The sequence below is a fragment of the Amblyomma americanum genome, chromosome 4 (assembly GCF_052857255.1).
Source record: "Amblyomma americanum isolate KBUSLIRL-KWMA chromosome 4, ASM5285725v1, whole genome shotgun sequence".
In the NCBI taxonomy this organism is placed as follows: Eukaryota; Metazoa; Arthropoda; class Arachnida; order Ixodida; family Ixodidae; genus Amblyomma; species Amblyomma americanum.
Window position 1 is genome coordinate 113641286 of NC_135500.1, and position 26640 is coordinate 113667925.

General features: G+C 45.9%; 1 protein-coding gene across 2 annotated transcripts in view; it reads right to left on the bottom strand.

Annotated features, from left to right (window-relative positions):
• LOC144128226 (uncharacterized) overlaps positions 1-26640 on the bottom strand; it is a 39354-nt gene that overhangs the window by 8550 nt on the left and 4164 nt on the right. For both annotated transcript variants that reach the window (XM_077661456.1, XM_077661457.1), the window contains 7 exons: positions 25758-25807; positions 22943-23069; positions 22218-22277; positions 18861-18954; positions 15780-16005; positions 11434-11513; positions 5058-5201 (listed from right to left, as the gene is read on the bottom strand). In XM_077661456.1, the coding sequence (XP_077517582.1) occupies positions 5058-5201; positions 11434-11513; positions 15780-16005; positions 18861-18954; positions 22218-22277; positions 22943-23069; positions 25758-25807 (781 nt within the window). The remainder of the gene's footprint in view (positions 1-5057; positions 5202-11433; positions 11514-15779; positions 16006-18860; positions 18955-22217; positions 22278-22942; positions 23070-25757; positions 25808-26640) is intronic.

Sequence of the window (26640 nt, forward strand, 5' to 3'; positions counted from 1 at the left end):
AGAAACATTTGTGTGCTAATATGTATGCTCGAGTTTAACTTTTATGCCCATGAGTACTGGGCATCTACAAAAAGAGCTAATAGCTTTATTACATGGAACAGTGCTTTGGCAACATGCTGACATAAAACTTGTGCACTTTCTCCTCAATTATTTAATGCCCAGAGATGACTTCATCGGGGTGTTACTTTAATTACTTACAATAACATACAGTTCTCAACTCAGCATACAAACTTCTATATCAGTGTCACATTTGGTTGCATTTCATGCATAAATAACTAAAACAGTTTTAATTGCTGCCTACCCCTTTTATCCCTTTGATGGTTTTTGCCATTCATGTATGACAGCTCATACAAGCTCACTAGAAGGTGTTGCCACTAGTGCAAACTTACAAGAAGTGTTAGGAAATTGTGCATGCTACCTTTGCAGAGAAAAAGAGAACTGATTTTCGATCTTCAGCTTGGCGCACAGTTCGCAGCGATGTGCTTTTGGGGTTTCGGTTTCTCCGCATGATCACAGAGGAGGCGCTGAAAAGATAATTTTTATCTACCATATATTGACACTTTTCTTGCACAAGCTGGCGAGAGTTTATTTCCACCTTTATTGGTGCTGTCATTAGTTTGTTTACTACCGATGCTAGTGGTGTATTACCGCTCTCCTGGATTACTCAGTTTCTAGACCTCTGCCGAAGGCAGCCGCATCATGTATGTACGAAAACTTGGCACCCCTAGCAGAGAGCAGACATGTGTTGTACATGTGCAGACTGCAACAAGGCACTGCGCGTAGAGCCATGTTTCAAGCACTACCATGCTCTTAAATGCTACTGAACATTTTTGCAGTTCTCAGTGATGCTGGCATCAAACTGTTGTCCCTGATTTTTTTTTTTCAACTTTTCTCCCCCAACTTCAGTCATTTCGTTTACTTAAAGCCTGCAATAAAGTATTTTGACCATCTGGGAAAGTATTTTTCAAAAAAAGTTCAACCATCAAAGGGTTAAGCTAGGTGTCTGGTTAGGGGCAGGATGGCTAAGAGAACAAGCAGTGGTTGTGGCTAAGTGCCCTGCTGCTGCCACTGACCCAGAAAACTAACATATCCAGGAGGGGCAAGGGTAGCTTCTTGCTCGACAATGCACTGTCAAAGTGTGCCTGCAGTACGATTTGGCTGAAAAACAATGAAACATGCGAGGTTTGCGGCAACACACTACACGCAGGAATTCCCACGGAGCAGGGGATAAGGTGTGTGATGGAGCATGAGCCACGAGTGCACGTGTTGTAGTAAGAGAAAGGTCGGCGTTTGGCACGCATTCAGACTAGTGTACCAATCTGTCCGTAGCACTCAGCTGTACACACCACTGAAGGGACACTATACGGGCAACGCACAGAAGACTAGTGATGACTATCCCAGCGTCATGACTAATGGCCTCAAGGCAATCAAACTGGGCTTCACAGGTGAAGTATATAGTTTTTTTTATCTCAAACCACTTTTGCCAGCTGCCAGTCAACATTCACGCAAACTCCAACAATCTCGGAAGCAAAATAATGGCTTAGGCAGAATGTCTGAGTGTCCTGTTGTTTGGCCTTAGTGGACAATGTACAGTCACCATACAGATCCAGATGGAATGGCAAATAATCAACCTCAGCATCTGAACTGTCAGGCCTTTCATGGAGTCTATTTCTGGCCACGTGAAGCTGAACAAATGAAATCATGATTGTGTGGAATCCCAAGCATTTGCCCATTGATGTGTGTGTTGTTTCCCTTGCAGAAACCTCAGGCCCAGCTGAAGACTCAGAGGTGGCAGTATTACTAGCACAATTGGAACCCGCGGGGAAGCAGCTGACCACTTGAGCTGCAGGCCACGGTGAGTGGTCTACATAGTGGTGCCATGAGTGTATACCAAGCAGGCACATCATGAAGATGGCAAGTGAAAGGGGCAAAAGCCATACAGAATAACATTGGTACTATAGACCCCTAGGTCATACTGTCAAGAAAAAATGACCCCAGAGTCTTTCCTGAAGTGCATAACGAACTGGCTGCCTTCTAGGAAAGATTTTACAAAGTTGTGCACCCATGATACCAGTTGGAACACATGGAGTGCGACCAATGTGGTCATAATTCTCGACGTTCATTGCATGAACAGTGCAAACACTGCATTTGTGAGCTGATGACAGTATTAATGACACAAAGATGGTCCATCACTCAGGGATGAATGGAAGCCATTTGGGATGGGGTGGTAGAAGGCGTACTACCGTATTTACACGATTGTAAGTCAACCTATTTTTCAAAAATTTCAAAATCCGAAGTGGGGCGGTCAACTTGAAATCGAAACCAGAGCATCGCACTATAAATAAAGGGAAGACAAACGAGATATCAGGCATGCTACAGCGTGGTTGCATTTTTGCTGCACGGCTCCGTCGCGTCGCTCTTGATGCTGGCCTTAAGCAGCTGCTATGTCAACGCACAGAACTGGCATCCCCACCCCGCGCGAGGCCGCTGATGGTGGCTGTTGATAAGCAGCAAACCGGCACCAGCCCACTCCCCACAAGTGGCCGCAGATTGCTCCTGCTGATAAGCAGGGGGCGGCCCGATAACACATTCGCATTCTACATCGTCCAAGTTTTTTTTTGTTTACTTTCAACCGCGCACTCGGCACTCAAGGGAGCGTCGACAGTTCATGGAAGAGCCGCTGCTTCAATCGCGGCGGCACCTCCACTACGAACTGCAGCGGTTCCGGGGAGTGTCAGTAGCCGACGGAAGAGCCGAAGCCGCTCACGCATAGTTTCTCTTTGGCACTGACGCATTTGACTACTGCCAGCCACGTTTCAAAAGTATTTAATGTAGTGCTTCGTCATTCGTGCTCCGGGTCCGGTAAGTGACCGGCGCTCTTTCACGGCTACATTCAAGACGGCTGTCATTCTTTATGCCGAAGAAACGAACTGCGCACCGGGCCGCAAGTTCGACGTTTGCAACGGGTGCTACAGGTGTGGCAGCTGCAGCAAGGCAAAATTTTCAGCTGTTCCACGCGATGCCGTGACGCGGCTGTTTGCGAAGTGCGGGATTCTAACAACGATGTTCTAATGACGATGTTAGAACGACGAGCTGTGGGACCACAGCAGTGATCACGGTGGCAGCGCTAGTGAGGACGATGGCGCAAGTGTGGACGAGTAGTCCAGTGACTAATACATTTTCGTTCGGAATGTGCCCACAGGTGCTCCCGTGCGCAGCAGCGAATAGCGGCTGGTGATAAGCAGAGGGCGCAGGAGAGTGCAATCATGTTCTATTATTAAAGGCCAAGTGTAAACAACCTCCAAGTTTTTTTTCAGAAATGTGATGTGGAAGGGGAGGGGGGGGGGGGGGGGGGTCGACTTACATTCAGGTCGACTTACAATCGAGTAAATACGGTATTCATGCCACAAAAATTCAGGGAACGGTAATGCTTTCTCTGCCAGCCTGTAAAGTGCCTGTAGCCTGTAGGCTAGACAGGTTGAAGGTCCCCTGGGACCATCCCTGAGTCCCCATTTTCTGAATGGGAATCATGTCAGCATTTTTTCCAGATGTCTGGAATGGCGTCAACTGGTCGTGCTTTGTCCATCGCATATGTAAGCACAGCACCATACAAACACCGAGTGAAGTTCTTCGCGAATTATTCACATTGAGTGTCACAAGGGAAAACGCCTTGGCAATTGTAGTCCTAGAACCTTTCTACACGCCAGCTGGTTAGTCAATTACAAGGGTACCCAATGGCACACTTGGTGGCTGACATATATTGATGGCTAGAGCAAGTTCAATGTGTTACAACAGCAGCACAGTCTAACTAGCAAAGAAATATGAAGAAATGAAAAGTAAACGTCAAAAAGTCGTTAAAATAGTCAATTTGCCCCCGTGGCTTGACTAACTAATCAAAGTTAGCCAATTTATCTGAAACCTGTTATCCCCCTGTTACTTTTTTAGCACATCAGCCGACACTCATCTTCTACTAAATATTACGCACATTGTTAACCTCATGCCACCTGTTGAATGTCTTTGCTTCAATAAAACAGCGAAAATGAGAAATACCCCTGCTTTTTGTTTTTGAAACCTCATTGCGGATGATAAGACCTCCTAAGCAGTGCATTATACTTTTACTCTGAAGAACACTGCCATATTTCTGCTGCCTATGGACTCGATGCAGCCGGACATTCTACGTGCCCACACATTTCTGCGCATCCCCTTCCTGCTCCTGGGACAAAACTGCCTGTTCTGTAGGCATTGAATGACCCAAAGTGTATCCAAGACTGCACAGCTATGAAAATGAGCCAATGCCACCTATGCTAGCACATAATTATCCAAGTACTGTGAGGATGTCCCTATCTGCCCATCAATCACAGTAGCTCCCTTCACAGTTAGAGCATTTGCTACATCTGGAGAAAGTTTCAATGGCCCAAAGGCTTTAATAGAGCACAGACCAAAGTTTGGTTGCATGTTTTCTCTTTTGTAATGATGCGTAAGACATTAGTATGCAGTACACGTACCATCACAAAGTACCACCCTACGACTATTATATAACCAATATAACTGAATTCCTAATTTGAAGCTGTTTTCGCTGCAACAGCCCAAACAATGGCTATGATGTCAGAGTTGAGTGCAGGTCACAGGAGGTGTGACAAAATTGTGATTTACTCGTACATTCGCACCTTCTTCATTTCTTTTCTTTCCGAGTCTTGTGGTAGGCTGGCTTGAGCGTTGTAGTGAATTAAGCCGATCAATCAGCAATCACATCACAGAAAGCACAGTGCAACTGCTCTAGGCTTTGGTAAAAAGAGTGCTGGCGCCGTGTGCGCCACATGCGCCGTGTGCCACAAAAAGCAGAAGTCAATCGGCGGCCGCACGTGCCATGTGGTCCGGTACTGCCCAAGTATCATGTATCCCTGGCAGAGCTAAATAAAAGAATTTCTTCTTTCCACGCTTGCCGGGAGCAGACGTCTCGTCTTTTCTCTCCACCGAGCAAGGGAGGCACGATGTCGGTTAGGCGCCATAGGGAATGGCACCTAAGCAGTGCCGCGACTACAACAAAAAAAACTAACCGAGGAAGCCTTCTTCATCCTTGAAAGTCTTCTTTACCGACTTCATCACTCGGCGCCGCTTCTTCTGACTGCTCTGGGTGGCCGTGTCCGGAGAGGTGCTGGTTGAAACCTTGCTCCCAACACTGGCCGTCCTGCTGGATTCACCTGCAACAGCACATGAGCACACAGGCACCTTATTTGTTCACTGGTGGTGTGCACAGGAAAGTAGCATAGCATGACGGAGACAGGGAAGTGCTGATAATAAAGCCATGTTTCATAAATGGAGCACTTTCGGGCACAGGCATTTTGTTCCCAAGCTTGTTTATTTCGCATAGACAATGTCAAATTATGCAAGCACTGAGGTTGTTGCACCATTTTCTTGAACCTCACAATAACCACCAACTCGGCTAAACATGCTGGCTAAACATGTTGAATGGGTTATGATGGCAAAAAGGTGTCGTTCTTGTTAATAGCATAAATATGGGAGCATTTATGTTGACTGTGTCGAAAAAAATTTAAAATTCAAGATAGATTCTATTCTCTGCACGCTCTCAATGTATTTAACAAATACAAAAGCTCGTTCATCTTAACTTCAGCAGTCCAGAAGAAATGTTCAAATTGTCCAAAAGTTCAAATCATGAAATGACCTATAAGAACTGTCAAAAACCGCTTGCATCGCAGTAAAGTTATTTAGCAAAAGACTAGGCAATGGTCACGCGCTGTTGAGGTGAAAGCTGTGCGACAATGACTATTTCTCACATTTCCGTCAGTACTTTATTGTGCATGCACAGTCGAAAGCGTCGAAGCAGAACTGTTCCAAAATGACAAGGGCTTCCCCGGCATCCTTAATGGTGCAACGTGGTAGAGGTGGAGCACCCTCACAATAAGCAGCTGCGTGTAAGGGTTCAACGCAAAAACAGCGAACAGCAAGTGAATAGTGCACAGTTTCGGTGCAGTCCGGAAGAACTGAACAATCACATGGATGAAAACGAAGGAAGTGCACAGCGGTGCCAAAGAGGCGAGAGGGGAAAAAGAAAAGGGAAAGGAAAAAGGGCTTGGTAGGCAGGCTGATCATAGCCATGGATCACTGTGATACGAAACAAAATGGAAACTAAGCAGTGGGATTATTCTCGAACACAGGGCCGTACATTCATCATTCACGCCTGCTGCTACGCGCACATCAGAGTTTGCGCAAGCAGCAATATGCCATGCAATTCAGTTACGTGTAGGGCTGTTTGGACAATCACAGGCTATTTGGTGCGAGCCCATCAGTGACCGAATTACCGTATTCACACGATTGTAAGCAGTGTTGTAGGCGTTACGAAAAAAAGTAACTAAATTCTTTACTCGTTACACTAAAAAAAAAAAGGAACGCGTTACCACCCTGCATTACTTACAAAAAAAGGTAACGCGTTACCATTACGGAAAAATGTACCGCACGTTACTTTGCCGTTACTTCATGGCCATAAATTTTATTTTGTGCGTCTTTGCCTTAAAAACTCGCTCATATTTCACATGAAACTTCTAGCCCAAACAACGATTTTACGCAAAATCCTGATTTAACGAGAATACTTTGAACAAATGTGCAGGAGCTTAGCAATGTTATAGTGGTCTAAACTTGCCTGTAGAGTTACATGTGATGTATTCTAACTCTGTGGCACATGGTGAAGCCATTTTCTGAATGTGACATTAAAAACAAATTGACACCTCATCATCAGTTCTAACTTCGCAAAGAAAACATCGCTTAACTCTCAACGAATTTACAGGAATTCTAAAAAATGTGATGTTCCAAAATGCTGAGCATGCTTCCACTCTTTAAAGAGTTATGTGTGTGTGACTGGTTTTGGTAGGGGAGGTAGGTGAAGGCAAGTGTGTGAATGCGTGCTCGTGCATGTGTTTCGTGCTTTATGGCTATTCTCACTTTTTTTTTTTTAGTTGGGTGCATCGTCAAGGGCAGGTGTTTTCTGGCTAGCATGCCAGCCACAACAAGGGTCGTCGAGAGCACCTGTACATTTTTGTTTATTTGCAATATCACTTTAGGTGATCTGCGCTTGTTTTTCTAAATAAGGGGCGAGTGGGGGACAATTGGAACAAAAACTAACTAGTAACGTGACACCTCACGTTACCGAAGAATGTTGATGCAAGTACATTACCCGTTACACTTCGGAAATGGTAACGAGTACGTTACTAAGTTACCAAAAAAAGTAACACGTTGCCGGTATCGCTGTTACTTGTAACGCATTACCGCCAACACTGATTGTAAGTCGACTCGAATGTACAGTCATGGACAGAAGTTTGTGGGATTTAAATTCGCGGAAAAAAATTAATTTCTGCGTTGCCTCGCTGGCCATTCTGATAGTATTCTTCTACCAGATGAAACATGCATGTCTCCTCACGCTTCTATACTTTTCATTGACCTGTTGTGCCTAACCGCTCCGCAATAAATTTTATTCCGCAAATCAGCATCCCGCAAACTTTTGTCCATGTCTGAAAGTCGCCCCCCCCCCCCCCCCCCCCCCCACACACACATTACATTTCTGAAAAAAAAAAAAAAAAAGAACTTGGAGATCGTTTACGCTTGGCCTTTAATAATAGAACGCGATAGCCCTATCCTGCGGCCTACGCTTACGGCCAGCCGCTATCGGATGCCGCGCACGGGAGCGCCCATGGCCACATTCTAAAACGAAAATGTATTGGTCGCTGGACTACTCGTCCACACTTGCGCCATCGTCCTCACTAGCACTGCCGTCGTGATCGCTGCTGTGGTCCCACAGCTCGTCGTTCTAACATCGTCGTGCAGCGAAATCCCACACTTCGCAAACAGCCGCGTCACGACATCGCGTGAAACAGCCGAAAATTTCGCCCCGCTGCAGCTGCCAAACCTGTGGCACCCGTTGCAAACGTCGAACTTGCGGCCCGGCGTGCAGTTCGTTTCTTCGGCACAAAGAATGACAGCCGTCTTGAATGTAGCCGTGAACGAGCGCCGGTCGCTTACCGGACCCGGAGCACGAATGACGAAGCACTAAATTAAATACTTTTGAAACATGGCCAGCAGTAGTCAAATGCGTAAGAGCCATAGAGAAATCACGCGTGAGCGATGTCAGCTCTCCCGTCGGCTACCAACACTCCCCGGCGCCGGTGCGGTTCCAAGTGGCGGTGCTGCTGCGATTGGAACAGCGGCCCTTCCATCAAGTATTGACGCTCCCTTGAGCGCCCAGTGCACGGTTGAAAGTAAACAAAAAAACATGGGTGACGCCTATTAAGAGTAGAACGCGATTGCGTTATCGGGCCACTGCCGCTTATCAGCAGACGCAATCTGCGGCCACGTGTGGGGAGTGGGCTGGTGCCTGTTTGCTGCTTATCGACAGCCACCATTGGCGGCCTCGCGCGGGGTGGGGATGCCGGTTCTGTGTGTTGACATAGCAGCTGCCTAAGGCCAGCACCAAGAGCGATGTCCGATGCCACAGACACATGAGCGTTGCCTGGGACCGCACTGGCAGTTTGAGCTATCCAGGTTTTCAAAATTAACGGGGGTAAAATTAACCAGCTTTCACCGTATGTGGCATAAAAATTATGTTGATGGGATACATGCGATCCCACTGAATTACTCGGCCTTATATATGCATCTCTGCAGATATAACCGGCTGGCACGTTTGAAGCCAACCTGCCCTTAACGGCGCCATTTCGTTGTCCACTCCTTCTGTCCTGTGCACCGTTCATCTCCTTTGCTTCAAGAAATCACGAACCAGTTCACTTGCCAGCCAACTCTTCCGAAAGTCTCAAAGACACTTGTTACCCTCGTAATGGTCACCAAAATGGTAAATCCACTTCCCCCTTGTTTCACCATGTTACATGGCATGGCCCAAACATGACAAAAAGCAAAATCAAGGAATATACAAAGCTACCTGCACACCAGCTGCAGGGATGTCAATGCTCACTAAATAACCAAGTCCCAAGGTAAAGATTAGAATACCTTATACAATTTGGTAGCACGACTATCACAGCAAGCCAAAGGTGCAATCTGGGAATTTTTTTTAAGAGCATTAGCTCTTATTACTTATGTTTGTCAGGGACATGATTTGATTTGATTTATGGCGGTTGAACATCCCAAAGCGACTCAGGCTATGAGGGACGCCGTAGTGACGGGCTCCGGAAATTTCGACCACCTGGGGTTCTTTCTTTAACGTGCACCGATATCGCACAGTACACGGGCCTCTGGAATTTCGCCTCCATTGAAATTCGACCGCTGCGGCCGGGATCGAACCCGCGTCTTTCGGGCCAGCAGCCAAGCGCCATAACCACTCAGCCACCACGGCGGCCCTGTCAAGGACGTGACTGTCTGCAATGAAGGTCAAATTGACCGAAACAGTCACCACGTGACCACACTACTTCACATAGCAACAGTGGGCGCGTAGCGCTTCAAATGATACCTATACTTTTGATCCGTTATATAGTATGCGCCAGTAAAATGGCCATCAAAATGGGACCCCGCCACGGAACCACCATTTGCATAAAATTTGGGGGCCACACACTTGATGCAGAATGTTCCAAGCGGTGTCAAATGATTTGGCATGCTCTTGAGGATAAAATCAATAATTGAGATGAAGCCCGAAATATGTTTTGGATTCGCACCGACAACCTTTCCGCCTCGAAACCGTACATTCCGAGGACCTTCAGACGGCCATTACGGTTGAACCATTTGTCTCAGTGGTTCCGGATAGTGTCAAACGATTCGTCGTGTTGTGATGCACACGTTTATAAAATTTTTGAAGTGGTATAGTAATGAGGAAATATACCACATATAGTGAAGGTAGCTCTAAATCACAATATTATTGCAAAATCCATGAGTCAGATGGCACTGCTGGTGTCTTAGAACAGATATTCCAGAAAGGAAACATGCGCGGATGTTTGGATTCGGCCTTCTCCATGTTTGCTGAGCAAGCCGATGTAAACACTTGAAGCTCCTGTAGCCAACGCTTTTAAGTTGAACACTGAGACAGTGTTCAGTGTTCAGTGAAGGGCGATTCTTCTTTGAAGAATGAAATGTACAAAAGCAAAATAAGTACTACTACAACGTAAGAGAGGGTTGAGAAAAGATGATTCCCAAACTTTTCACTTTTTTTTAGGGCAGCAGCTCTCAAGCTGCGTTCTGCAGATGGATTCCTTAGAGTGCTTTCTGGATTCCCCACAAGCAGACCCCTACCGAAGCCCCCTCCCCCCATATCCTTTTAACGTGACAGCATCGCAGCTGGCAATGAAAGGAAAAGATGAGCGCGTTGTCATATTAATTTAGGATTGGTCAGCAGAGGTTGTGACGTCACGCCACAGCCAACCAATGAGAGTGCGGTATGATGTCAGACACTCAGAGTGGAGGGGTTGGTGGCGTGCCAGCTGCACAGCTGTCAGAGCGTGTGGAAAGTTCCCACTATTCTGTGATTGGCACGTAGAGTCATGAGACAGGGTGCGTGATGCAGCTCTGGGAGTAGAGAAGTGGCGAAGGAGCACTTCTCAAAAAGAAAGAGGCTTGAGGATGGATGCACGCGTATCGTAATGGTGCTCGTGGAGTGGGAAACGAGGGCTAGGTGACTTCCAACATTGTTGCCCTCAGCTTCCTAAGTGTTGGTTAGGAGATTGCACTTTTTTAACCACTTCATTCTGAGGTTAACATTCATACTGTATTTGGGTATAGCAGACTGTTTCACTCTACAGCCAGCCATTATTCATTGAACTTGGGCATCTTCTGAGGGGCCATGCATCTGCATGCAATTTTTTGGGTGCAGGTTAGGCAGGAAGGGATGGAAGCCCAGGCACAAAGGGTTCCTCAGCACCTTTTGAAAGCCACTGGGATTCCTGAGGAAAGATTGAGAACACCTGCCCTAGGGCAAAGAAGTGAGAGCGATACCTGTACTGCCATCATAAGCTTGTATTTCATTTTGTTAAAAACATTCACTAGTACCTGCACTCGGCTAATGACAGAAAGCAGCATGCAGCCTTTTTGTGCAAGAGCTCGAGCAGCTGTGCAAGCAATCCAACACTTCCCAGATAAGCTAATCTCTCATCTGTGATGAAATCATGGCACAGGTTTGAGTGCCTTCATTATGCAAGTGAATTAATAATCCATGTTCTGTTAATTTTATGACATACTGCAAACACTGGAACAATCTGTATCACATAAAACTGAAAACTCAAGCTAGGATGGAGAAACCACCAGCAAATTTTCTGGATATGTTGCAACCACACCAGCCAGGCAGCTGCTGAAGCCAGACTAGGTTCCGTGGCACTTCTCCAGTGGCTGCAAGACTAGACTTTAACCACACAAACAAAATGCGCTGTATAGGTAATAGATGTTTCCTGTGGCTAGATTCCATTTTGCAGAAAAAATAAGAAGGCCACCCACCACTGGTTTTCTCCGTGCTCTGTGTGTTGGCTGGTGTTGCTGTGGTCTGTGATGCATCATCCTCGTCCTCTTCAGAATCACTGTAATTACAAATAGTGCAACGTAAGAAAGGATGACTGCAGGGTGTTAAAATACTGAAATTTTTTAATACAAATTGAATATGAAAAAAAAAAATGCCTTCAAATATCAAACCAAGTACTATCTGTTCAGTATGACACAAACTTTCAAAAAAAGAAAGATGGACAAACATCGCCCTTCTCTTTTTTCAAATAGTGAAAGGTCTTCGAAACCAAAATTAGACACAACTAGATTCACTCATCACCTTAAAAACAACAAAAAGAAGCACTTGACATGCGTAGAAATGTATACTGTTCGATTAGGAAAGCATAACGGTATGCATCTTGTATTGCAGTCATGCAAAATGAGTGGCAAAATGAAATCTATGATTTGACTGGCAACTAAAGATAACATAATGGGCAGTAAAACTTCATTAATTCCGACTTGAAGCGAGGGGAAGAAATTCTCGAATTATCCGAAGGTCAAGTCATCAAATCTCCCCTCTTCCCACCATTTAAAATAAAAAGCTGCTGAAAATAACGTGAACTCTTGTGAGGAAGCTTCGTTGCTCAAACAGCGAACAGCCCGTGACGAGCACGCAGTTTCGATGCGCTAGAAGAAAAGCGTGGATGCAAGCAAAGCGAGCACGCTTTGGTGTCGAAACGGGTGAGACTGCTTTTAAAAATGAAAAGAATAACCAGCAACATGCCAATCCACGCCTGAAACTGGCATGCAGCTGGGTTCAGACTGCTGGCATTCGAATGCGCACCCTCGCCACAGGCTGCTGGCAAAGCTCTAAAGCTGAAACTACGCAGCTAGGCTATTTTTAGTGCGCTAGCACTAAGGCTTCCAATCTCGAAAAAATCCTTTGTCCGTTTGAGTGTCTGAAGCCAGCCAGGCTTGCACAAATAAAATAAATATGGCTGCGACTGTGCTGCACCTGGTTTTCAAACCTGCGGTGGAACGAACAGATCCGGTTCAGTGGGGCACTGCAAGAGAAGCACCATGCTATCGCTGGAACCAATCACCCTCGTGTTTCATTGCCACTCTCTTATGCTGTGTACTGTATGTCGTTGTCTTCATGAACTTCCATCCGTGCACAAGGATCCAGAACGCTTCGCTAACACAGTGCCCTCTTAAGGTGCGTTAAGCAGTCCCAAAATTTTACAGTGCACTACCATTAAGATCCCCAGTCACCGATTTCGCTGATTGTAAGGCCGCCCCTCTTTTCCAGCTGCATACCTTTGCAGAAAGCAGGACGCCGGCACACGCGGAAACCGCTCCCCAGTATAAGCGAGAGCCCCCGAGTACATACCGGGAACGAAAATTGTCGCTTGACGCAGAATGTGAGAAGACAGGAGCTAGTGAACAAAAGCGCATTAATAATAATCCGTGACGGACACCTGTCATGGCGGACAGGCAAGACTCGCCAAGAATTTGGGAAGACAGGGGCGACCCTTAATCTGGTTTCCCGGAGCGACAGACGAACCCCTTCATGCTTATTAGCTGTGTTCCGCCGTCGGTAGCGCGGCAGCATCGTGGGCCCTTTCGCCCCCTCCTCTGTTGCTGACGGGCGACGCGGACCGATGGTGGGTGGCGGTATGCATGCCTGAGGCAAGGATTAGCTCCGAAGGGAGAGCCTGTGGATACTCTCACTTGAGAGAGAGTGGTGGCGTTTTTGTTGTTTATTTAGTTTGTATTGTTAACAAGACTCTGGGTTCGAGGCTAAGCCCAACCCAAGGGGTTGTCCCCATCTCTCATGTTATTTTTGATTGGAGAATTGATGCTTAGGGCGGGCCACTGAAAATGACCGCCCTTAGTCCTTTGTTAATCAAGTGCTTAAAAGCGCATGTAAACAGATGCAGAGGAGGCCAGTCTGAGCTGGGGCTCCATGCTTAGCATGTAACGTGATGCTACTTAGGCTTTAACCTGCCCGGTTGATGAGTAAAGTAGCGCAATGTTTGTTCTTTTGTAAATACAGTTCTGATTTTTCCAGTTTAACTCTCTGTATATGTATGTTGTAAATATATGCTCTGCTGTCATCATCTACAAGCTCGCCTCCTGTTCATCTTCCAAGCCGAACGACACTAGAGGAAGGGTTTGTGAACCATCCTCGAGAAACGAACGACCTTTTGAAATTCTACTCCGAACTTTGCCTGAAGCCTGGCCTCGGAACCCTAGCCACGAACTGAAAGCAAAATAAAACGAGACGTAGCATGCACAGTTTGCATTTGGCCAAGTAAGCTTAAATGAGTAATTTTTTTAGCCTCATAGAATTCTCACAGAAAAACAAAAAGAAAGACATGGAGACAGCTGCACAACTAAGAAAATTTGACTTTTTTCAATAACGTTGTGTGCTTGGTCCATTTTGTCATGCAGTCATGGAAAACCCAAGAAACAGCAGCTCTATCATCAATTAAACTCATGTTTGTGTGGTGAACCTTTTGAAGGGAGAAGAGGGTCTAAGAAAAAAATTTTTGATAATGAAGCCAAAATTATGAAATCTTCAGGGAACATGTATTTTTGCAGCTGAATACAAATATTTCATTAAATTTTATGTACAACAAGTCCTTGTGCACTTATGCAATGTGTTCTTAACTTTTTGCCAAGAGCTTCAGAGAAATTTTGCTGCAGGCCACTTGCTAGAATGCAAGCCATTGGCTTCTCTTGACGTCAAGCTATGCAACAAGGTCAAAATTATCATCCTGCCTCTCATAGAAGTTGAGTTATGAGATGTTGAAGTCGTCACTTAAGAAATAGGAATACAAATATTTCTTCTCGTTTGTGAAGCACCAACTTCAAGGCCCTGTAACTCAACTTCTATGATAGGAAGGATAATAATTTTACCTTTACTGAATAGCTTGAAAGCTTTCAGCACAAATTTACATAACAGATTATATAAGTGCACAAGGACTTGTTCCACATAAAATTAAATTACGTGTTTGGAATCAGCAAACAAACACACATATTCCCTGATGTTTTCATAAATGTGACTTTATTAATGAAATTTTTTTTCAAGACCAGCTTCCCTTCCCCCTTTGTGTTTTTACTTGCCTTTTATGCTAAAAACTGCTTTAGAGTGACGCCAGTGCAGTGAGCTTTGTAGGGCAGTGACCCTTGATCATACAAGTTGTGAAACTACGCCTCAATGCATACTTACAAGAGTAATTTATGCACTTGTTTTCTTTAAATTAAGGCTTAAAAAAGGCGGGGGGGGGGGGGGGGGGTGCAAATTATGAGAAAATTTTTTGAACACAATCTAAACACATTTACAAAAGCCACAACGTGCAATATATACTGTATATTGCCGCCTAAACATTAACCCCTCGCTGGGCAAAAAAAAAAAGTTAACACCAAATATAAGATGCATATCCACTACCACCCCGCTTCACGTTATGCAGTTCCCTGCGGGATGGCATGACTGCGTGCGTGCAGCTCAAAGCAATAAATGCGCAATGATAAAATCACGAAGGCAGCAGTGCGAGCAAGGAGGTATTGGGAAATAAAACAGCGCCCTGAGGGCCAGCTGACTAGTGGCAAATCGAACAGCAAACGGTTCGGGAGTTTTGGATTCGGGTGCGCAAGCAACTGTTCATCTGGGAAAGCGACCTCCAGCGCGAGCGAGCCGGGTAATTCACGCGCGCGTAATTCGTGCACTCACTACTCGCACCTTTCGCAACTGCACACGGCGGCGCCGATCTTCCCAAGCCTGCCTTGCGCGCACTCACATAAGTACATGCTGGTGGTCTGGCGCAGCAGAGAGCGCAAAATATGAGAGTAAAAGCTTTTTTTTTTTCTCAAAACTACGGGTAAAATGTTTGGGGTGCACAAATTATGCATGGGCACAGATTACACAAGCAAATACAGTACATGGCATACACCAGGTGCAGCAGTTCGCCCACCTACCTCGAGGTGACAGCACTATCCATTCGACTATGCACCATTTGAATATGACACGTTTTGCGAGACCTTTGTAATGAAGTCGGCGCCGTGATGCATGCACCTATTTGAAGAATGAATGTTCTGCACAAGTAACCCCTAGAATGAATTCATGAAGTACATGTGAACTGAGTGAACCTTGTATTGAAATGAACCCCAAGTACTTAACAAAACATTTAGAACGCTCGGTACGGTGGCCCAGTGCCCACCAAAGACACATGCCCTCCACACCTTGGTTGTTCACCTGGAGTGTTCAAACCTCCTGAAGCACCATCTAGCAATAATATGGTGAGCATTAACGGTGCCATCTCAAAGGTAAAATGAACGAAACATTGCGTCACACAGCTTACCTGATGACGTGCCGCCGTGATGGCTTCTTCCTCAAGGCGGGCGACAGATCGGGAGAGTTGGCTCGCTCTGTCTTGACCCTCTTCTTCTCGGGGGTGGTCGTCCTCCTGTCCGGACTCTTGTCAGCACTCTTCCTCTTGGGTGTCTCAACTTTGACTGTTGAGCCGCTGCTCTCAGCACTCTTCTTGTCCTCCGCCGATGCCTTCTTAGCAGCGGAGGCAGTGCTTCCTGAAGAAAGAGGCAACATCCGCAGCTGCACGACAGCTTGAAATTCGCGGGTCGAGGGAGAGACAGAAAGCACACTCATGGAAAGGAAAGCCAGAGTGGCTGGCCTGCACTAGATCACTCTAATCCCGCCACTCTGCACAGCATTGTGGAAACCAAAAAGAACAAATCACAAGCAATGCCTTTGAAGGTAGGAAAAAAATCAAGTACATAAGATGCCCACAAGTGGGCCTGCTGACAGCCCCCAGTAAAGTTCCCTGCTACATACAAACACCCAGGTAAAAGTGGCAAGGCTGAAGTCTGGTCACTGGCCAGTTACTGTGCTTTCAATCAGCAGCTGGCAGTGCATACAAGCCAGGATAGTGGCAAAAATCCTCCATTCAAGCATTATTTGGGCCTAATAAGGACAGGAAGAGGAAAGGCAGGGAGGCTAACCAGCGGGGCTAAGTACTATGTGGCTCATACAGACAGGGCCCACGCCAAGAGCAAGTGCCAAGACTCACTGTAAAACTGCTTGCTGTTTCTGATACAAATCTGCATTTGCAGTGACAAATGTGCAAGGGATTCTCTTTAGAACAAACAGTGCTGACATCTACACCATATCCAAAAACTGTTTCCCCAAGAGAATGCTGCCCAGATGGGCTTGGGCTGTAAGGGACATAGTGTCTAGGCATGCGTGCACCTATGCAGGCAAACTATGTGTTGTGGCACGCCTACAGGCAACCATCGCACGCGATCACGTGAGCCAGACAATATTAATGCCCTGCAATCAAGTAACGACCCCAACCCCAGGGAACTTCTGTAATCATGAATTAAAAGACTAGCGCATATAACAAAGACACAGACATAGAAGTAGACAGGACGAGCGTTAGCGCTCGTCCTGTCTACTTCTATGTGTCTTTGTTATATGCGCTAGTCTTTTAATTCATGATGAAACATTAACTAGCCCAGCTTTCCGCCTTGATTTAACTTCTGTAAGCTTCCTTTTTGTCAGAGAAGTCAGAGATGTGGGGCTCGCTGCCCCCTGCCCTCCTCCTTTTGTGCAGCATGTTTAGTGTCTGCAAGCATCTCTCAGTTGGAGACTAGTTTTGAACCTCCCAACAGTGTGGCGGCTGAGAGGGTACAGGGTTGCCATACAGGAGCCTCCTGCCACCTGCCAAATATGATAGTGAATAGGGCCTATTGCCATCATTCTTTTGAGCCAAGGGAAGAGCAAACATTTCAGTACTTTTCCTTTTTCTAGTTTGGGCTTTATGGCCACCACTCAAAACTACTGTCAACCTGTATACTCATACCATGCACATTTCTCATTACTCTACTGAATTTTAATAACCTCTTTTTGGCTCAATTTGTTCATTAAGTTGCCAAGTTCAAAAGGCATTTTTAGTTAATGCACACTGAAAAGGAGACATTTGCAACACGATGAGTAAACAAAATAAGGGGCAAATGTTGGCACCTAACCGCAGAAACGATGCTATAAATACAAAACAAGGCCACAGTGCTCTCTGAAAACTAATGGCGAATTCCACTGGTGGATCCGAAGCGAGGCGCTCGAATCGCAAAAGAGCGCCCCAAACCGCCTCAGAGCACAGCGACCGTTGTTGACCAGCAGAACATGTAGAGCACGCAGCAGAAGTACTGGTTCCGGAAGTTGAGGTCTGGCAATTCTTGCGCCAAAATATGCATGAGCAGACGACGAGAGGCGGTGAGTATACCGGTGAGCAGGCACTTCTTTCGCGATGGAACCTACCAGTCGCTTTGTTAATGTTACGCCTGAGGTGCACTGAATCTTGGTGAACCTCGTAGGCAATGAGAAGCGCAGTTATGCTCTAGGTAAGTTCATAAATGAATATATATCGCATGCCTGCAGAGCGCTTACGGGGCAATTTCCAAAGAGGAAATTTCCCTTCGCAGGGGCTTCTGCGAAATGTTTCTTGAAAAATGCTTCGAAGAGGTACTTTTCGTTGTCGCTGCTGCTGTCTGAGTGCGCGGACTCAGATTCCGACCAGTTCTAATCAGACAACACGAGGGCTATTGCCATTCCATATGATGCCATAATTGAGAGTTGTTACCGCTATGATGCGGGTGACGAAGACGACATACGCGCGCAAAACAGTGCTCAGTGTTCCCCACTGACATTCCTGCACACGCTAAAAATAACTAAAAATCACATGTGTGTTTCGGAAGTGACGACATCGCCGACTACAAGTTCCGATGAGATCCGTCGCTGGTCGGCGGATCAACCTAGTGCGCTCCATATGGAACGGAGTTGCTCCAAACGACCAGAGGAATTCGCGCGGTCGGTCCAGGTCGACCAGTGGAACTCGGATTCGTCGTCGCGGGGCAAGAAAAGCTGCTCCAGCACGACCAGTGGAAATCACCATAAGATCAAACCCTGCGACAACACCCTTGTCACCGCGTAAACTGCTGTGACCGCATTAAGCCAACAAATGCAATCTGTTCTGTTTCCGGCTCCCATGACTGGCTTGCGCTTTCAGTGTCTGCGATGCTTCATGTACTGTGTTCTCAGCTGTCATCACTGCTAAGTCTTATGAATATGGTCTCAGGAGAAAGGGCAATGAAACAACCATTTGCAGGACTGCCTCATTCATAAAACAGTTCAAATAGTGTGCACACAAAAAAAGTTTCACTCCATCAGTGGGCACTGTGTCCTTGTGCTCTCTCAATTGTGCCTGCAAGTCTCCTCTCAAAAGGCGCCCCGCCGGAAGCCCACCATGGCCAATGGAATCCAACAGGTAGGGAGCAAGCCTCGAGCAGGTGAGAGCTACAAGTGACATGCGTGACTTGGGAAGACACTGAGAACACGAAGAGGGGAAAAAGAGGCGAAGATCAAATACCTCCAGATCGGGATTTGGAGAAAGCAGCTGCCAGGTTGTTCTGCTTGGGCTTGGCTTTGCTTGCAGCAGCCTTCTTCTCCTGCGATGATGATAGCTGAACAAGAAACAAATGCAAGGTTTGTAATGTAACTGCTCCAGATCGGGGGCTACGCAGGAAACTGGATGTCAGTGCACTGAAAATGACGCAGTTGCATTTTTTTTTTCCACAAGATGGGCAGAAATAAACATAGTACATGCTCCCATAAATGTAGCTGATTTCATAAGAGTCGGGCATCAGCTGTACCTGTACCATGACAACTGAAAGTGACATGCTGTTTGTGCGGCTCCTGCGGCATGGTTGTGTTGTGGCACCAGGGACCAGCAGATCCACTGCTTAAGTAAAACTACACCACATGAAACACGAAGGTGCAATATATATTTAACAGCCACACTTGCCACGTTAGGAAGTCTCATGCAGAAAAATCAGCTCAGAAATACAAATGAAATTCTTGAAATGCAAAAGGCTCACAGGATCACGGTCAATCTAGTCACTGTTGCAGGAGGAACTAAATTAAGATGCCAGTCAAGAAGGACAGGTCACATAATGTGCTCCCTACAGTGATGGGAAAGTAATACATGCCGCAGAAAGGAAGTGATCCCAATCTGCGATGCACTACAAGGAGCAGTCCTACAACAGAACCCACTTGGAAAACATTGTAAAGGCACCAGCTGGAATGCCTACAAACTGTTGAAACACTACAGCCTCAGGTGACAATTACAAGGGAGTGCACTACATTTAAGGCAACATCAGAAGTGGTACACTGTAGTGAATAATGGAACTGCGCAGTATTTGCATACTGAACTCAATAAGGTCAAGAACTCTATCTAGTCAAGTCTTGAGCACACTACCAAGGCAATAAAATGTGTGTCGATGTTTTGTAGTAATTGTTAAAGGCCTGTCTGAATGAAAAAGAAATAGCCCGGCAAACCTAAATTCACTACGATTCCCTGCAGCATCTGCAAACACATTAAAATATTTTAAAGAGCAAAATGAGAACCTCAACCAGGGGCCAACGAGGAAAACCAATTCTATCCACTTATAGGCTTTATTATGCTAGCTCTCTCATGTGATGCGAGCCTGGAGGTTAAAGAACTGGCGAATACCTGCTGTCATAACTTTACGGAGCGAGACTTTTGTGAAAAAATTTAATCTCTCTGCTCTGACAGCACACTGTGTAACGTTTAATGATGCACCGTGCAAACTGCAAACTTCACACTCAGAATCAAGCTGCCTAGAAAGGGGGCAATGAAATTAAATTTGTTCCCTGATAGCGTGTTTCGTAAACATTTTACAATCGGTGTACAGTAAAAGCTCGTTAATTCGAATTCCACGGGGCCGCCAGGCCAGTTCGAATTAACCAAAATTCGAACTAATGAAAGTGAGCAAAAATGGATGCGTTTGATGCCCGGAGGGCACGAAAAACATTTATTTAGCAAAACAATCTGTTATCATCTTCTGCTTCTTCTCTCTGAGGGCTACCGTAGTCACTTGGTCTTCCAGCGCGCGAATGCGACGCAGGGAGTCTTCTTCCCCCTCTTCAAAGCTGAAGAAAAGGCGCGCGACATTCAGCGCTCCCATAACTTCTGCCGCGGACGGACGCACGGGCTCTTGCTCCTCGTCGTCATCCTCGTCTTCTGCCTCTTCTGGGACAGATTGCTCCCCACCAATTTCAGCGACAATGTCCTCATCACTTCGGGCACCGCACACTGCTGCATCGCTGTCTACTTCAACGTAATCATCAAAACTAACGTCCTGCAGCACAGCACGCACAGCCGCAGGCAGAGGCTCTGGACTCCCATCGTCGCCACTTTCTTCCATACTTCCGGCAGCAAAGCCGCAGTGGTGGAAGCAGTTTGCAATTGTGGACGGCGTGACCTGCTCCCATGCACGCACCAACATGTGCATTGCTGTGAGCAATGTGATGGTGCTGGTCTTCTGGTTTCCAGTGCACAAAATCTTGCGCTCGATCATGTGGCGCCTATAGAAACATTTAATGTTTCTGATCACCCCCTGATCCATTGGCTGCAAGGCCGCAGTCGTGTTGGCGGGCAAAAATACTAGCCTTGTGGCTTTCAGCTCGGCGTCGACTTTGTGTGCCGAGCAGTTATCCACAATGAGGAGAACTTGACGCTTCCCTAGCTCCATCCTCCGATCGAATTTCAGGAGCCATTTTTTAAACAATTCGCCCGTCATCCACGCCTTGCTGTTGGCGGCGTAATCTGTCGGCAGTGTCCTAATGTTCTTGAAACACCGAGGCTTCTGTGCCTTTCCGACAACAAATAGAGGGACCTTCTCCGTCCCGGTCATATTAGCGGCGACCAGAACAGTAATCCGCTCTTTGCTTCGCTTGCCGCCAGCGCAGCTGTCCCCTTTAAATGTTACTGTTCTGTCGGGCTGGAGCTTATAAAACAAAGCAGTCTCATCAGCACTGAATATATCTTGAGCCGAGTAGCTTTCTAAGTACTGCTGCAGAGCACCGCTTCGCCACGTGGCACAAGTTTCTGCGTTTGGCTTCTCCGGACAACACCCGGAAGACAAGATTGTCTGTCTCGAAAGTGGTGAAACCATCCTTCGGAGGCGACAAAATCTTCCACATTCATGCGCAGGGCGAAATCGGCCGCCTTCGCCATGATAATTGGGCCACTCAGTGGAATGTCTGCGCTACTCATTTCCTTCACCCACGTGATCACAGCGGTCTCAATATCCGGATACTTGGCTAATCGGAGCCTTTTTCTGTTGCTGGCGAAATCTTCGGCTTCGTAGGCATCCTCGATAGCCTTCCTATTTGAGACGTAGGTCGACAACGTGCTTGGTGGAATCCCGTGCTTTTTCGCGATTTCCACTTTGCTGGCCTTCCGTTCGTCCACCTCGCGTAAAATCGCCACTTTCTTTTTTACTGTCTTGGCGCAGTATTTCCCACGCGAACACATCTCGCGGACACAAGCTCACAGCAAGCAGCATGCAAAACGAGGGCTAAAACACTAAAACGTCATTCCTCGAAGCAGTCGCGGCAGGAAAGACTGGTTAGTACTTGTTCCAGCACCCTAGCGGCGCCCCGATGGTTGTGCCATCTATCGTTCTGCCGTGAAAGCTTCCAACGATGGTTTTCAACAGCAGTGCTTGGCGGCACGCAGTTCAAATTATGGGTGGCGGTGCCAATTTTTGAGTGAATTAACGAGCTGTTACGCGCATAGACTTCTATGCACTGCGAACCGGACCACGATGACTATTTCGAATTATCCAAAATTTCGAATTAACGAGTTGTGAATTAACGAGCTTTCACTGTATATGTTGTTAGAATAAAAGGAGGCCCTTACAGCTGGTGAGGGCTTGTCCTTCTCTGGCTTGGATAGCTTGCTAGGTGGCGGCTTGGATTCCTGCGACGCAGTATAATGTGAGCATGCATAAACTGAAAATACTTCAGGAAGCGAAATAAGATGCACAAAGAAAACAAGAAAACGAGAATAACCTGAACTTGGTTAGCCAGAGCTATGAGTACTACAACAACCACAGTCAGCTCACGAATAGCTACAAGCCAGCCCCGCCACAGTCGAGACCATCAAGCATGCGTCTCTCACTGCGCAAAGTCAAGATGACTCGCCTGTGTTTAGTGTTTAAACCAGTAAACACACAAACACAAGCAAAAACAAAAACCGTGCATGGTGATACCAGTACCATACAGGCACAGCACATATACATTTAAAATGTAGTCATACTGCTGCAGTTAAAAGTGTTTTTTCATGTTGCAGCCAAACTCTACATATATTGACACTCACTAAACTAAAATACAGACTCAGAGTAGAACAGCAGTTTGACTGTAAATAAGTTTATTCACCGCTCACACACAGACAACAGCAAAATTGCTGTCACAGAGCTCAAAGGCAGCTAACTGCTTTATTAAGCACTGTTTTAGAGTGTGCTATGCACACTTGCCAAGTACGCCAGTATACAATAGCTCCTCTCTACTTCATCTTCTACCTGGCTACCGCAGTTTGAATGAGTCGTGTGAGAAGCCAGAACCGAACATGCCCTTAACCCTTACCTCAGAGCTGCGAGGGGGAGGTTTTGCTAGAGGGGCAGCTTTTCTCTCATTTGTGGTGGACACTCCGTTGAGGCGCTTGCCTGATTCTCGCATCCTTTGCGCTGCCTCGCAATAGATCGGGCACACACTGCAGATAAAAGTGAAGAGCACCTTGCTTGCAAGTTGACATTCGCATGTGGAAGGCCCCATTCATGGCATACAATCCAACAGTTGTAATTTGCATATCTGAGCCAAGAATCTTAAGGAATTTCCGTGCCAAAAACACGCATGCTAGCAACAAAATTTTTAACAAATTTTATGGTGTACAATCTGGACAGGCACTGTTTCGAATGAGCTTGCTATGTAGTAAATGCTTTTCCAGTTAATAACATGCTTGGTGCAGATGACTTTGATATAAATGCAAAGCCAAACAAAAATGGTACAGTGGGTATCATGATAAATAAATAAATAAATAAAACTGCAGTCATCTATAAAACTGGCAGCAGAAATACAAGCCAGGTCATTCCTAGTGTCCCAAGAAACTATAGCAGGCATAAACATGGGTTCAATTCCGCTGCTCCTCAATATGTTCCATATATAAACTAACACCTTTTATAGAAATGTGGAACTAAGAGTCAAGGTCAAGCCACAGATACATACAGAGCAATAGAGCAGCATAACTTTTCAATATCTCATCTTGTTAACCTGGACCCTACTCGATTTTCAAAATTTTAAAAATGAATTTTTGAGGCCCTCAAAAATTGGCAAATTACAGCAATTATCCACAAAAAAAGAATGAATCAAGAAACGTAGCTCAATGTGTGAATAAAAGCTCTGCTTCCCATGAGCCACAGCAGCACACAAAAAACAAAATGCCCACTCAGTTGTGTGACCCCATTTCAGGTCTAAATTGAACACGTGATCATTACACGTCAGTGAGAAAGTAGCAGAGGTTTGGTTTGGTTTGTGGGGGTTTAACGTCCCAAAGCGACTCAGGCTATGAGGGACGCCGTAGTGAAGGGCTCCGGAAATTTCGACCACCTGGGGAGATTAATGTGCACTGACACTGCACAGTGCACAGCGTCTAGAATTTCGCCTCCATCGAAATTCGAACACCGCGGTTGGGATCGAATCCGCGTCTTTCTGGTCAGCAGCCGAGTGCCATAACCACTGAGCCACCGCGGCGGCCCAAGGTAGCAGAGGTCAACAGTTTGTTAACCGCACGTCATACATTAGCCAGCAGTACAGATGTAAAGACACCAACTACAATACATACTACACACCATGTTTGCTTACTCAGAAACAGCAAGCTTCAAGCCAGTGACACCATCACTGGTTGGGCCTGGTATGAAATAAACATTCCCTTCCTACAAACACCCTATTCTATCTCATTTGAAAAGCAAGAGTGCTTGTAATAGTGTTGACAAGCTTTCTTCTTGCATGCTTTGTAGCAGGCAAGGAACCTTGAGATACTAACACTCATCTGTTCTCATCTTCCAGCTTTGAATGTCGAAAACTTCCTGACAACCAAATATAACAGTTACTGGCTCTGAGTGTTTGACAATATTTAGAGGCAAATCCTCTCTATGCGCAAATAATAGGACAGCCAGGGTTTACTATTAGCCTTGCAAGCACGATTTACAGGAGTCAGCTGCCCAACAAGAGATCAAATAATTTTCCCTCGGCCTATCTTCTAACGCCTGGTTCACATGCTGCAATTTTCACCTCTCAAAGCTGCGATCTCCATTTATCTGCGACAGGACATCGTGTGACGTGTGGTCACACGGGAGAAGTTGCCGCGGTGGAAGCAGAACTGTTTATTGCAATCAAAGCATACAAAATAGTGCCTTGTATCTAAAGGTATGCCTAATTATAACATCAGCACATTCCGTGTTGCATTACTGTTGCATTTAAACATGAGTTGTCTATGCAAACATCAAACAACGCTACATGTTGCTCTGAACGAATTCACTGGGGATACAATGCATGTGAAAGCAGTGCCGCAAGATCACACTGCGACATCTACGACTGCGCTGAATATGCAGAATGTGAAATGGGCCTAAGCCTTCACTTTGGCATGCAACCCTATTTCAACAGGCAAGCACTGAAACAGGAGGGAACAACAGCAAGAACAGCCAAGATACAGAATGCGAAGTGTTCACTTTGCGTGCCATCTGGTCTGCTTGCATGAAGCCATTGTACGCAGCAATTTCTGAACCACAAGCTAAGCCAAATACTGTGAGGTCATTTGCACTCTTTCTGGATTGCGAGGCTACCATGGTTTTAAGAAAGAAAGGTCATTAGACCTAATGGTGGTGCAATTTGTTGATAAATATCATAACAAAGGGCCATCTCAATGGAGAGTCCAACAGCTTTATTTGTTTGTTTCTCTCCTATTTGCCGAGAGCTCGAAAGTTACGTCATAAAAACGACTTGACAGTGTTGCACTAGGCTGTAAATGGGGGAAGGAGATTAGCGACTTATCAACTATGATGACAGTTTTCTTCTTCTGCATCGAAAGAACAACCGCAGTGTTACCAAAGTGTATTTTATCAGTCTACGTATCTTCTTGTTTCTATTAATGCATATTTCTTTTTACTATACTCTCAAATCTACCTCCCCCGAGGCCTTCCAACAAAACTAAGAGTAGTATGTGGTCAGATATCCTTCAATTCTGGCAGGCAAAGGGAAGCAAGCAGGGTGTGTGAACAAGAAGGGCTTCCGTTTGGCTGTACTGGCTTGGACTGACATTGTTGAGATAGGTACAGCTTGAGCCTGGAAACTAAAATAACAGCCCCCCACCAGAAGTAGGCCGTGATGCAGGCAGGCGCCTTACCTCAGCTCGACAGCACATGTTGCTGCTTCTGTCAGCTTGTCTGCCAAGTCCTGCAAGGGAGAAAGATGACTGACACAGGCCATGGCGGGCATATCGTCCTTGCTTAGGCCAATGCCAGACGCAAATTTCAGAAAATGTTTGTTTCGTTCTTCAATAAACCCAGTTGATAGAGTTTGTTTGCATCACACTTTCGTCTTTCGTCCCGTCTTTCGTGCACTGTAGCAAAAATGACCAACTCGCCGAAACTTCTGCTTTACTAAATTTCAGAAAATAATGTTTGCCAAACTATTTTATAGCCTGCACCCGATTCTTACCAGCCTTGTTTATTGACATGCTATGTTCGCTAGTAGTTGAGCATGCCATCCGTGCGTAAAATATGACGACGTGGTATTGGCTGTCAGGCAATGGCATCCGCAAGAGATTCCAGTTTCTTTTGTATCATACTTAACTGGGACAGTCAATGCCACCCTCATTGCATGTGAACTGAAAACTGCAACTAATAGAGTGGAGCCCACAAAGTGGGTGTGTCTTAAGAGTTCAGTTTTCATGGAACCACACCACCTCTGTGAGGTTGAAGACAGTTCAAAAATAAAAATAAAAAATTATCATCTGCTCCCTTTTGCTCTGCGTTGTTTCGCAATGGCCGTTTTAGGAAATGTCAACTCACTGAAAAAAATCACACAGGACACAAGACTACTTACATGCTTTGAATGTGAAAGGATTGCTTTTTATTTTTATTTATTTTTTTCATTTCCTTTCTCATGACACACCTACTCATCAGCGTACAGTCGTAAGGCAATGCATATATACTAGGCTCGCCCCTTTGTTTGCCAAGAAGCAACACAATTTTTTTGCCTATGCATTGTGTGCTCGCTCGCAATCT